General features: G+C 46.0%; 1 protein-coding gene across 1 annotated transcript in view; it reads right to left on the reverse strand.

Annotated features, from left to right (window-relative positions):
- Positions 1–283: 283 nt before the first annotated feature.
- The window catches only part of LOC310810892 (nectin-2), a 61278-nt gene continuing 46847 nt past the window's right edge, over positions 284–14714 (reverse strand). Inside the window, exons 7-10 of the mRNA XM_083678795.1 lie at positions 3724–3850; positions 3450–3507; positions 2994–3080; positions 284–2201 (exon numbers count right to left, since the gene is read on the reverse strand). Of these exons, the coding sequence (XP_083534921.1) occupies positions 1992–2201; positions 2994–3080; positions 3450–3507; positions 3724–3850 (482 nt within the window). The 3' untranslated portion in view covers positions 284–1991. The remainder of the gene's footprint in view (positions 2202–2993; positions 3081–3449; positions 3508–3723; positions 3851–14714) is intronic.

The raw sequence follows: 14714 nt of genomic DNA on the forward strand, positions 1-14714 counted from the left end.
AGACACAGTGAGAGAGAGAGAGAGAGAGAGAGAGAGAGAGAGAGAGTGAGATTTGCACAATCAACCCAGTAGCAGTGATGATTCAGGGGAAAGGAAAAGAAGGGTGCACTGAGGCCTCCCTCTATAGCTACAGCAGTCTCTCTTCTCAGACCTAAGAGCGCCCTCTTCTGGACTATTGCATGGACTGCAGTCCACAATTTGCAATAACCTAACAGGAGAGAAATAGTAACAGAGACCGCAGCCATATGAGCCGCACCTTGAATGACTTGGCCAAAATCCGTCCTCACTGTTTACATTTTTATTCATCACATAAAACAATCAGAAGGACATCAGCAGCACGGCTTTAAAAACACACGCGCAGTAAAAAGAACAATAACAGTAAAATGTATAATGTTTAAAAGGTGTGTAATGACAAAATCATTCTTCATTAAAAAAAAAAAACCCCTGTTTGATTCACATTATTAAAGAGACACACTGACCAGCTACATAGAAGGGCACAGCTCTGGTCTTATGGAGTGATTTGTATGAAGAAGCGAACCCTGATGATGCATAAAAAGTCAACTCTGTCACTGTTGGACATTTGCGTAGGCCTACTCTATACCAGGGTTGGGGTCAATTCCATTTCAACCAGCAATACAGGAAGTGAAATGTATATATTTGATCAACTGTAAAATCATACTGCAAGTACATACACATACAAAGCTAATGTCAATGAATGGATCAAAGTTAATCTCCTGAATTGAAATGGAATTTACCCCAACATAGGCTTATAGAGTACATTATGTGGTTAGTCAAGCAACATACTGTACTGTACCATAGCATGTGGCTAAACAGGGACAAATCATCAGCCTATACAGCCATGCATTTCAATGTTAAATGTAACAGATATTCCCTCATCAACTATACAAAAAATGATTGTCAATGTACATGATTTGATCTTTGTTCAGGTCCCTGTATTATGGCTTTAATGGGCTCCAGGTGGAATAGACCTCTAGGATCAGCTTACCCCCATCCCCAATCCTTACCACAACCATGATGGGGTAAAAACAGCTGATCTGAGATCAGCATCTTGGGTAAATCTCACCTTCTGACCACCCCGAAGCCGGTGTCCAGCACACTGATCTCAAATCAGTGTTACTTTGTTCCCCAATGCTCAGTGCTGCCTAAATCTTAAAAGGGTAATGTTCAGGGAGGGTAGACTGATCCCAGATCTGTGCAAAGGGCCATATTCTACCCACAGCTCCACTACTCAATGGGACATGTCAAATTTAACTTGAGAGATGATACAACACAGACAGACAAGGGAATACGAACCAGTACAGTCAGACAGACACTGTAAAAGGGGAACCGTCCACATGTACTGTTGCTTTCCTGGTGCCTGACCAGGTTGTTGGAAAACCATTAACCACAACATGCAACATGAGTTCCAAGCCTGTGTCGCACGGCAGTTAAACAACAGTACAGCAGGACCCCACCTCCCCTTTAAAAGCATGAGTACCAGGCACGTCACAATTATGCAATTCCAATTCTTTGACAATCCCTTTACATTCAGCATATTATAGGCTTGCAGCGGCGGTTTGCAGGGATTAAACCCCTGCCAACTGTACAGATTATGATCATGGCTATTGACAGACCTTACGTTAGTACTACTATATGGTGTTTGATGTTCACCTAACAGTTTCTTGTCTTCTTTTTTTCAGTAGTAGGCTTTTGTGAAGAAGTTGGTTTGTTGTTTTATTATATCAAGATGGATGCGATACAGTATATACAGCACAAAGATGTTTCTTGAGGGTCGGAGTGTTGGTTGTTGCTTCTCATCAGGACCACAACAATATTGGTTTCAAGTCACGTACCGATTGTCTACTATAGAGAATCAAATCACCTAGTTTCAAAGTCTCTGATTAAAAGGCAACGACGACAACCAGGACACATTACAAGTCTGCACATGCACGCATGCACGCACACACATGCGTGCGCACACACACACCTCCTTACACAAACATGGCAGAGGACATGAAGCTGCCCTCGCGGTTCACGCTGGATGCGGGAGGCTGCTCCCCGTGCTCATTGGCTGGGTAAACGTACGGGGGCAGGACCTCGTTCTCAGCCGAATTATCCCAGCCAGAGGGGGCACTAGAGTTGTGAAGCCCAATCCTGTTGTCCTCTGCAACCTCATCATCGTCATAGTAACGATCCAGGTCCTGATATGAACCAGAAAAAACACAAACATGTTTTCATGGTAACATACGATAAAAATAGGCCATGCAAGTAGGGCAATTGGTTTAATGATTTATTCATTTTTATCTAGTTTATCCTTTATTTACCACAATGTACTATGAATTATTCATTGATACACAATATGCACTCACTGAGCACTTTATTAGGAACACATTTACACCTTCTCATGGTGGTGGTGATGTAATAGTGTGGGGGAATGTTTTCTTGGCACACTTTGGGCCTGTTAATACCAATCAATCATCGCTTGAATGCCACAGCCCATTTGAGTATTGTTGTTGACCATGTGCATCTCTTCATGGCCACAATTTACCCATCTTCTAATGGCTACTTCCAGCATGATAATGCACCATGTCACAAAGCAAAAGTCGTCTCAAACTGGTTTCATGAACATGACAATAAGTTCAGTGTTCTTCACTGGCCTTCCCAGTCACTGAATCTGAATCCAATAGAACACCTTTGGGATGTGGTAGAACGGGAGATTCACAGCTTGAAAGTGCACCCGAAAAATCTGCAGGAATTGCGTGATGCAATCATGTCATTGTGGAATCAATGGCACGAAGAATTGAGGCTGTTTTGAGAGCAAAGGGAGGCCCTACCCAGTATTAGTATAGTGTTCTTAATAAAGTGTTCAGTGAGTGTTTCCTAAGGCTATATATTTGAGTGTTTGAGGCAATAGAGCCTAGAGTTTTATACAACCCAAAGATACAGATCTATATAGTTATATTACACATGTTCATGCATGTGTGTGTTCGTACCGTGACTGGCTCGTCAAGTTGGTTGGGTGTGTAGTAATGGGGCTCCTCAGGTCTACTCCCTGACACATGGTCATGACTGGTGTTTAGCTGTAGGCACACACACACACACACACACACAACGCATCTAGTAGGTGATAACATCTGAACATATGAAACAGTTTAGATTAAGGCCATAATTGAGATACCAGCTCTGGAAAGCACCTATAGCCCAAGCCACTGGCTCTTCATAGTTTTCAGATACAGATGTAAGCCATATGCAGGCCTCCACTTCGTCTTAAAACAAGCTTGAGGGAGCTTCTCCATATTTCCTACTCTGATCCTGTCCCTTCAGAGCAAATACACTACGTGACTAGCCTGAAGGTTCAATTCAGACCAGGCCATCTCCCGTCACAGCCGACCTTGAACAGACAGGTACCTGTCCCATATTGATGACATCCCATTGCTGACAACACTCACCCTATCAGTGGAGCTGCTGCTCTTCTTGGGGGGAGGGGGCTTGTGTTTGGGTGGACCACTAGGGGGAGAGAGAGAGAAACATAGCGTTGTGTTGTGTTGTTAGTCTACTGTTATATCACATCAAGATGCTGCGAGAGACACAGCATGCATCCAGGAACTGACTGAGAAAACAGGTAAACAGACAGATAGGACGAAGAGGGACAGACAGATGCATCTCGGCAGAAAGATGACAGACACACACACACACGTTTGACTTTGACACACAGATACTCACTCTTGCTTGTTGCGGTGTCTGCGGACCATGGCGATGACACTGCCGATGACGGCAATGAGCAGAATAACCCCGATGATCGCTCCAATGATGCTGCCTGTAGTTGCACCCTTCATTGGCAGACGTGTACCTGAGAGAGAGGGAGGGAAAGAGAGAGAGGGGGAGGAGAGAAAGACGAAGCAGAGGGACGGGGGGAGGGACGGGGGGAGATAGGGAGAGAGAACATAAATAACAATATCAAATTTACATTGGTTGAGTACCAGAGTAATATTGACAAACAGTAATGAGGCAGGCCTATTATCAACCAAATAGTTCTGGTGTGTGTGTGTCCCGGCAAGAACAAAAATGAGATACAGAATAATTGTGTGTGTGTGCAAGAACAAAAATGAGATACAGAGTAATTGTGTGTGTGCGTGCGCAAGAACAAAAATGAGATACAGAGTAATTGTGTGTGTGCGTGCGCAAGAACAAAAATGAGATACTGAGCAATTGTGTGTGTGCGTGCGCAAGAACAAAAATGAGATAAAGGAATTAAGTGTGTGTGCTGCTACAAAGGAAAGGTCTTTATTAGTGTTCAGTATGAAGTCACATGGGTTATTAACAGAACCAGAGGAGTCAGGCATCAAGGTTCCACTAATGAAGCGTGACCGGTATTAACAGTAGGATTACAGAGAAGACAGGCGCTCGACAGACACACACACTCTTCCATCATACACACACTCACGCAAAGACACACACACACACACACACACACACACACAGAAGTTGACTGAAGGTGTGACCCAGCTCATTATCGAAACCACAGTTCCCAGGAGGTTATGCTACTGAGGGGGAGGTAAAGGCCGACGAGGAGCTGAGCTCATTTGAAGGGGAGGAGGAGAAACCCAGGAACAGTAATTGGATGGGCCATGATTGAATGTTGCTAGTTTTCTAATTACAGATGTGGCCTAATAGTGTTACGATGCCTCTTTCCTCATCTGCTTTCCCTCAGAACAACAGATGAGAAAGGATTTCAAAGTAAGATGAGCATGTTTAAAGTATGGTCATCAAGGAGAGGAGACAAGGAAATGAAAGAAAGAAATGTTATTGAGATGCAAAATCCTTCCTTTTTAAAATCTATTTTGCAGTCCACAAGCTTGCAAAAGCTCTCTGCTCCAGTTTCCCTCTATAATTGAGTTCATGTTTTCAGCTCCAGTACAACTATAAAAACTATGAATTCAATAATAATAATGCATGATGAACTGAGTACATTTCCCTCCCCCCCCCCCCACCCCCCGAGCCTCTCTTAAAATGCTGCAGAGTACTTCACATAGACATTTATGAAGTCATAATCACCCAGACCGTGACATGTTTAATATGTGACTTTAATAGGCCTGGAGAAAAAAAATCTGATTTATAGTTGCACTATGACATATAGAGAAAAGGCTGTCTAGGTACTGTATGGAGAAGAGAGAGAGAGAGGAGAGTACCCGACACAACAGTATCTCTATGGTACCCAAGATGTCATTGAGGTGTAGTACAGCCTGTCCGCCACATGGTGGTGCTGTGCCTCCATATAACTCCAGCAATGAAGTACGAAGAACCAGTAATCTCCTCCTGCCTCGGATGGCTGCTCTCCCTCTGTCCTCTTCCTCTCTGCCAGTTTCTCTCACTTTTGATTACTGTGTGTCTCTCTCTCTCTCTGTGTCTGTGTGTCTCTCTCTCTCTGTGTGTCTGTGTGTGTGTGTCTCTCTCTCCCTCTCTGTGTCTGTGTCTGTGTCTCTCTCTGCTGTGATAAAACTGGAGGTCAAAGCTAATACCTGGTAGGAAACAACCACGTTTCCTTCTCTTCAGTTATAAACCCTTCATCTCAGATGAGTTCAGATGGGAGGCGATGACACCACAACAGAGTATTGAGATGCAGCCTGTGTGTGTGTGTGTGAGAGAGTGACTTGACTGTGGGATCGTGCCCTCTATGTTGTTGTGGATGGGAGCCATGTCTTGCACTAATGAAATATCCCAGACGGCAGGAGTGTGTGCTCCGCCACCGCTCTCCAAGCTGGCGTGGCGCTCCGGCAAGGACGGGCTCAATAAATTCAGCCAGACGCGGGCAGAGGAAAGACACACACACACACACACACACACACACACACACACACACACACACACACACACACACACAGGCTGGCAGGAACATCCTGTATTCATAACTCTGTCACTCCTATTGACATTCTCACACACACACACACAGACACACAACACAGGCTTATCCCTGTACACACTACTTTCTAGAAAGCACTATACTGTCCAGGACCAGAACTAATCAAACTGAATAGAGAGAGGACAGAGCAATATAATACTGCAAGTCATACTGTAGTTCTAGAATAATGCTATGCCTCTAGAACATTGCCATGCTGTACTTCTAGAATAACCCTGTAGCCCTAGAACATACTGTAGTTCTAGAGTTCTCAGAACACCACCACAGTTTTTAGAACACTGCCACAGCCCTAGAGCCCAGGGCTAGAACACTAGCAGCGAGATTAGCACATCTCCAGATGATGGCTGGGAGATTTCCCCTCCTGGCTGAGACTGGCTGATCACACACTGAGGGGATGAAAGAAGAGAACACAACATCCCTCTCTTCCTGTGTGTGTTGCTGCCTCTCCCAAAGGGGATTACGGTTAACATGCTGGATTCTCACTCCCATCCATACTTAAACTCATCTGGGCTCTACTCGTTGACCGGGCCTGCTCTCGGCCATACTGCACTTATCCCTGCCTCCCCTTATCTCTGCCTCCCATCCTCCCATCCCGCCGCTCTGCCGTAATTTGGGGATTCGCTTGTTTGGTCCCGTAATACGGCAGCCCAAAGCTGCAGCGTCTCCGCATCTCTCATCTCCTGTGTGTAACGAGCGGAGATAAGCCTGTTTTTATTACCCTCCCTGACCCTGCATTGAAAATCCACACACACACACACACACACACACACACACACACACACACACACACACACACACACACACACACACACACACACACACACACACACACACACACACACACACACACACACACACACACACACACACACACACACACACACACACACACACCCTTTCAGACTGCGCACGCACCATACACACACAGGCCAAAAATCATTCAGACCTCTCTGCAAAATCCACACCCACAGGCGTAATGCGTTTCAGTGCCCCGCCCCTAACCACAGATCTATGGGTTCATGGCCCAACGATAAAAGTTATTGACCTTGGCCAAAACAGATTGGCATTGGCAAAACAATCCCACTGTTGTTGATCATAAAATCCATCTGTATTGTTTTTTGTTTACTTTAGTTTATGATCGGCGCCCCACACACACACAGACACACACACACAGACACAGACACAAATGCGTGCGCGCAATTGATCAGCAGTGATGGGAATAGAGATTAGGCCCTGGGTGGATTGATCAGACGTGATGAAGATAAGGATTAAGACTAAGAGCGGTAAAGGTAATCCCATTGCTCCGTCACAGAGAGATCCTAGCCCTCAGATCCTGGGCTTAAATAGGGTTACATTACCCTCCATCCATTCAGGCTGGGTTTGACACACACCAGTAAATGCACGCGCACACACACACACCCACACACACACACCTAGGTCCCTGGCGACACAGTATCCTGGTAACCAGCCACATACATAATCAAACAGACTGGCTGTGAAGAGAGAAAGAGACAAAGGACGGTTAAGAGGGGAGAGAAGTGGAGTGGAGGGAAAGACAAGAAGTGATAGAGAGGTAGAATGGAGAGATCAAAGACCCATGTTGACAGGGTTAACACCACTACACTCCGTGAACTGCAGTTCTAAAAGGCCTACAGAACACACACACACACACACACACACACCCCCCCCCCCACACACACACACACACACCCACCCACCCACAACCTCCCCGCACACACACACTTAAATTATTTACAATCACCATAAGAGCTGCTGCTGCCATTATGACCACAAGCATCGCTGCCATTGTAGCCTTTACTACAATTCCCACAACTGCTTCTATTACCAGTGGCAATACAGCATGTCTGTCTCTCCTGCTGCTACTGCTGATGCCTGTGTCCTGCTTGGTCTGGACTGTACATCAGCCAGGCCCAGTATTAATCTACTGTGATTCCAGTGCTGGCCCCATGCATTTAAACTGTCTGGGGATTAAGCTGATGTCAGTGACACTGCGCCTCTGTGTGTATGGTGTGTGTTTAACGTGTGTGTGTGTGTGTGTGTGTGTGTGTGTGTGAGTATGAAAGAGGGGAACACTGTGTGTGTGTGTCGCTGATCTCCCTCTCTCTCTCCAGGGAGACAGTGTGCTCCCTGCCATGGCGCATTAAGGCAGAGACAGTCGCCCAGAGAGGAGGCAGGGACTCTCTCTCTCTCTCTCTCTCCCTCCCTCTCTTTTATCACTCTCTCTCTCTATTCTATCTGACTCCCTCGCATTTTCTCCTCCCTTTCTCTCTCTCTCTCTGTCTGTCTGTCTCCCTGACAAGGTCGCTGCTAGCTTCTCTCTGTCTCTCTGTCAATATTTACAGTCCACTTTACACTGGCACAGAGGTGGCTGGGTTGGGCCAGCAGAGAGAAGAGGCTGCATTAGCTAAATGTAGCTAACTGTCAGGCTAGGCTAGGAATGAGCTGTACTACAGCTGCCTGGCAGTCCAGATAAGAAAGAGTAGAATATACAGACAACACAGACACACTAGCTGTTCAGTTAAGAATAAGCTGTTCTATGAGTGCAGTACTTCACCAGGAACCGCTTTCAGCTGCTATGCCAAACTGCTGCTTGTCCACATTGACTCTTAATAAAGCCGAGTGACGATCATCCCAACCCCTGAGGTACTGGGGCATTAACCTGTGTTTCTCTTTAGGGGTCAGAGGTGACAGGTCGCAGGAATGCAGGCCAGATTACTTATTAAGTCTGAGGGAGTTTGATGACTTCTGTTAAACTCTCACGCATCCTGCCCCCACCACCCTCACCCCTTCCCTCCCCATTCTCCCCAAACTCCCCACTACCCTCCCCCAAGTCCCTACGCCTTCTCTAACATCCCCTCCCTCACCCATGTCCCTCTGTCATGGGAGCCTGTCACCAACTGTGCTTGTTTACTTGCCCTTGTATGCTTGTTTCCCTAACCTACCACCCTCTGCTTGGGAAAATATCCACTTCATGAACTACCACTCCTCCATGCCATTATGTCCTATAAGTCCCACTCCCCCCCCACCAGACACACACTCTCTCACTAGTCCCAGCCCCCTCTCAACACAACCCTATATCCCCCCTCTCTACTCTGTAACCAATACCACATCCCCACTCCTTCAACTGGACCCTGTACTGTAGACAGGCCAAAACCAATGGGGACACATCACAGAGAGGGAGAGGTGTGGAAGGAGAGAGAGAATGAGAAACAAAGTAAGGAACTTGGGGGGGGGGGGGGGCACAGAAACAGAACAGAGATGTGAGGGGGAGACAGGAAGAGGCAGAAAGCAAGAGAGACTAAAAAGAGAGAGAGAGACAAGGCCTGCAATGGCTATGGGCAGGGGTGGGCTCAGTGCAGCCAAACGTCCGTCTTGCCCACCCAATCAAAAGTTAAGAAATTGGTTGTTTTTTTTGTTCAGCCAATGGAAAAATAGTACAGAAAATACCAGTACCGTTTCTAACTTCTGATTGGGTGGGCAGCCTACAGCCTGCCTCCAAAGTCGCCCACCTGCTACCCCCTCATCTTGTCATGTTCAGGCACAAACACAGAGCTCTGAAGCAGACCCGTTCGCTGCACAGAATGTCTCTCGGAACATGCCGAGGGGGAGGGGTCAACTATGAACTCTGATGGCTCAGACTGCACACACACAGGGCAAGACAAAGCAAGTAAAAGCACACACACGCAGGTAAAAGCACACCACTGCTTGTGAAAAATCACACACTCAAACACACAACCTGCTCTAACTCGTGTATGGATTGGAACAAATTAGTGTTCTAAATGTTAGTTTAACTTTAGTTAGGTTTCTGTTCATTACGCTTATTTTTGTCAGGGATCATGTACAAAAACAGTCATCTCAGAGAGAGGAGATGCTTTGCACCATATTAACTACTAGCAAATTTCCATCAGCAGTCCATTTGCATCAATTCAAATGTATTCGATGAAGGGAGGACAGACTGAGGAGAATGATCTGTCTGCCAGACCCTTACCCAAAGTCCCAGCAGCAGAGAATAGTTCCCCACCAATCGGTGATTACTATTGTTCCACACACTAACAGATACCACACTACTACCTTTTTAAAGATATAATTACCATGACTTTTCTAGAAAGTTTACCCATTCTCTCGGTTCGTGAATGCTGTGTTGCTAGCGAAAATTCATAGTTTGACCTACATTACACTCCATTCATTTACTTTATCCAAAGCGACTTACAACACTTGCTGTGCGATGTATCATTTTTTTAAGTCTTTAAGCAAGCCTAGTGCTGCTTCTGCCTAGCGATGCTGCTGCTAGCACATCAGAGGCTCCGGCTACTGCCCCTGTACCCTCCACAACCACTGCCCCTGTACCCTCCACAACCACTGCCCCTGTACCCTCCACAACCACTGCCCCTGTACCCTCCACAACCACTGCCCCAAAGCAGTTCCCTCTCTTGACTGCCTCAGTGCATTCGGTGCTATATTATGATCATTCAATCCTGCCTGGTACCGCACACGACCATGGCTGGAGTACACTGTTCTGCAGGATGCATGCTTCTGTTTCCCCTGTTGGAAATATGTCACTGCCAATGAGAGGGATGTTGTTTTAACAACTGGAAAGCAGCACTCGAGCGTGACAGGGGGTTACAGAAGCATGCATCCAGCCACAGTCATGTACAGACACGCAGCCACCTGGTCTGAGGACAAATGCAGAGAGGCAACTGGGGAGACCATCCACTGTATGCTGGTAGGTAAAACACAGCTTGAAAAGAACTGATATTATGTCAAGAGCATTGGTGGTGTAGTTAAGTGTGTGTGTGTGTGTGTGAACGATTTAGGGTTCTGTGGAACAACAGAAACCGTAAAGCGTGACCACGGGACACCGATGCTGATGACATTGCTGCGGGTCTTTTTTTTATTTTTTTATTGTTTAAATATACCTTAGAGGAGGACGACAAGCTAGCTGATATTGCTAAGGGTATACCTAAAAATTCCAATATCTAAGGATATCAGAGGAGCATCTGATTAGGTTGCTTGACTTGCATCAACTTGATGCTGAGAACATGTCCACTGAAATATTGAGACATCTCTCTGATGCTGGCTACAGTGCTGACAACATAGTTAGCCAGTGTTATGATGGTGCACCGGTGATGAGTGGAGTACGAGGTGGTGTGCAAGCGTTGCTTCAAAAGAAGCTTGCTCGATACATTCCATATATTCTTTGTTATAACCACCAGTTACACTTAGTGGTTGTGCATGCCATGCAGGGTGAGCCATGTGAGCCACAGCCATATCCAGTCTAGTGCATTTCTAGATTCCACCTTGTTGCACCCTCTGCACGTGCTTGCTGGCACTGCGGCAGACGATGCGAGTCTGAAAAATGAAATTCTTGTTGCAAAACCAATGTTGGTCAAGAAATGTCCAAATGAAACAGACCTGTCCACTGTGTGTAAACACCTGCAGGAGTATAAGGAAGCTTTTCCTGTGTTGCATAAATTGTATGTAACAGCCCTGGTAATTGGTGTGTCTTCAGCATCATGTGAGAGTTCCTTCTCCACACTGTCACGAGTCCTAACCCCCTATCCTTGCACCATGTTACATGAAAGAAAGAGGAATTTGGTAATCTTGGGGCATGAGAAATCAATAACATACACCTTAGAGATTAGAGAGTTTGTTAGAAGTTTTGCCAAGGGAAACAGGAGAATGATGTTGTATATAGATAGATGGATAAAAAGAAATAAAGAAATGGATATATGACTGATACTGTACATATACCTTCGGGCTACTAGTCTGCTTCTCTAACCTCTGGGATACCTACCGCCCAAGTTGCCCACCTATTATTTCTACCAGCCCCCCCTAATATAGCAGGCTAAAACCAGCCATGGAGAGAGAGATAGCATGCAAAGTTAACCATGTCTATTTCCTTCTAGGTTCTCTGCGTCACAGAGCATCTGTATTTAGCTGTGTGGTTATGTTGACAGCATGCAGCCCCAGCCTATACATAGAGCCTCATGCCATAACAGTAATGGGGGCTGTCTCCAGCGGACCGTCTCTCATAAGACACTGATTAACGGTACAGGGAGCCGTAATGGCCCTTTCTCTCCGGTTTCATTCTCTTCCCCTTTCATCCTGTGCCCCTGAGAGAAACTGCACAACATGAGCCGCAGAGGCGCTCGACTCGGTTTGGCAATTGGATTCAAATACTCATTAAGGGAGACATTTCCCCTTTGCCATGGGGAACTGTTGGACAGACTAACAATGGAATAGGAATACACGGTCGGCATAGAGCTGGAAAACCTACCGAGACTTGGCTTTGGATGTTGAAGAAAGGAGTCTTTATTCTTGTTTACTGAACTTCTGTGGCTTAGGCTTGATTTAGTGTGCTGTTGGGTTATGTGCAGGGTCACAAGGGAGTAACACACAGGCAGACACACACACACACACACTCACACACTCGCCCAAAAGAGTCAGGGTATCAATCCACAATGCAGAACGTTTCACCTCTCACCTCCTCATCTGCTGCACTCTCTGGCCAATGTTGTGTAATGGACATCATGGGTTGAAATGATCTCATCTGGTATTGCTACATTCAGGAGCAGTGTTGTTACATTCATTATGAACACACACACAAACAAAGGCACGCACATAATGTACGCACTCGGATGCAAATCTTCACATTTGCACATGCAGACACCCACGCATGTCACAGTGGCAATATATCAAACTGCTGTAACATACATCAAACGGCACTAATGCACAATTTCCACCATAAAAACCCATGAGCATCAATAATGAATAAATCTACATTCTTCACCCTCCATCTCATATTGAAACCAAATCGCGACAGCACCACTGATCTCATTGTTGTCTACATATTGCTGTGGGCAAAAAGTTGGGATATTGGAAATTATTTTTATGTGCAATTCATTTGAATATTCAAAACGTATCACCCTCCTCCATCGCTTCCACCTCTCATCTCCGGGAGTCAGACACGGAGTGAGTGTGAGTGTGTGTGTGTGTGTGTGTGTCTGTCTGTGTGTGTGTGTGTGTGTGTTGTACGTTGATCGTTCCATAGCAACAGCATAGTTGTGTAAAGTGGGCGAGTGAGGGAGTGAGTGTGGGGGGATCAATAGTGTGCCAGTGAAGGACACTTACTGTAAGAGCAGGTCGGAGCACAAGTCCAGCCTGCATGAAAGACAACATGACGAACACTGGCGGCACGCTCAGATAGGGCTCAATGTGACAGTTATCCTGATCCCTACTCAATACACACACACACACACTTTAGAGTTTCTTCAGATGGGAGGACTTGAGCTATACACACTATGCACAGTGTATACACACACACACACACACACACACACACACACACAGAGACAGCTGCAGTGCACACTGCATTTCATACATTCCAGCTAATGTGAACAACAACCTTGTCTTCAAGTTTGGAAACTAGTCATCAGGAGTATGCATGAGTGTATGTCTGTGAGTCTGAGTGTCTGCACTGTATGTGTATACAAGTCATTATAAAAGGGGTTTGTGTGTGCCCACCAGTCAGTCAGCCTCTAGTCAGAGGAGTCAGCTTAAGGGCTCATATCAGCTCCCTGAGGAGACACTAAATACCTTCAGCCGTTTAAACGGATCCACGCGTGCCTTAAATATGCATCACAGGGGCTACATTTTTAATAGGAGCTCAGAGGGAGACGACAGAGGGGGGAGAGAGAGAGAAAATAGGTTGCATTGATTTCTTGGCAGTTTTGCACCCGCCTTTAGAGAAGCCAGGGAAGTGTCAGACTCAGTTAGGCTCGGGGAGAGGAGAGGAAACACACACACACAGAGACAGGGGTGTGTGTGTGTCTGTGTGCGTGTGTGTGTGCGTGTGTGTGTGTGAAGTACAAAGGCACCTGTGTGGAGAAGGCATGGAGCCGGATGGTACGGAGCTGATGTGAGAGGTTTTGATACGTTTGTGAGGGGGTTACTCTCTGGTGAGGGGAGGCAAAAATAGCATCTATTACACACACCTTGATGGGCAGTGAGTTCTGTGGTAATTCTGGTCTAGTCTGTCTGTTCTCAACATCTCACAATGCCCATCTCTGTCCATATACACAGGGGAGGAGAGTTTTCCTCGAGGGAATGATGATCTAAGGCCAGTTTTGCATTAATATCCCCATAAAAGTTAAAGGGGCAATCTGGGATTCAAACAAACAACAAAGCAGTCTCCCTGCCACTTTTTTAGTAAACAGCGGAGGAATGTGGCTGCAGAAATGTAACAACTCTCAAATTCATTGGACTGAGCTACAGTACGGATGCAAGGACAGACCATCCATGAGATGAACATGATAGTTTTAACCAGGTTTTGAAGCTATACAGTGTTTGTCTAATTTGTGTTGTTTACAAACAATGGATGGTAACTCAAGCTTACATTGTGGGTGCTGGTAGGGTAATGCAGTTGAACTAAGCTCATGATTTCTAAGTTATATTCTGTATAATTCATTTAAAAGTCGCAGAATTGATGTACCAATTCAAGATTTCCCCTTTAAGGATAAGATCTGGGCAAGGAAAGCTGACAGAGGGAATATTAAACTATGGGCCCCATTGTGCTTGAGCAGAACAGTCCAAAGTCTGTGCCAGATAGACCTGTCTCCTGTCTAAGTGACACACACCTGTAGCAGGCCATTTCCCCCAGGTGACGACATGTGTCTGGCAGGCACTATTGTGACAGAAACCTGGTGGCCTCACTCAGTCTGACTCACTGACCGAGATAAGAGCTCTCTCTCACTCACACACACACACACACACACAC

This window comes from Argentina silus, assembly GCF_951799395.1.
Source record: "Argentina silus genome assembly, chromosome: 10".
NCBI classification, from domain to species: domain Eukaryota; kingdom Metazoa; phylum Chordata; class Actinopteri; order Argentiniformes; family Argentinidae; genus Argentina; species Argentina silus.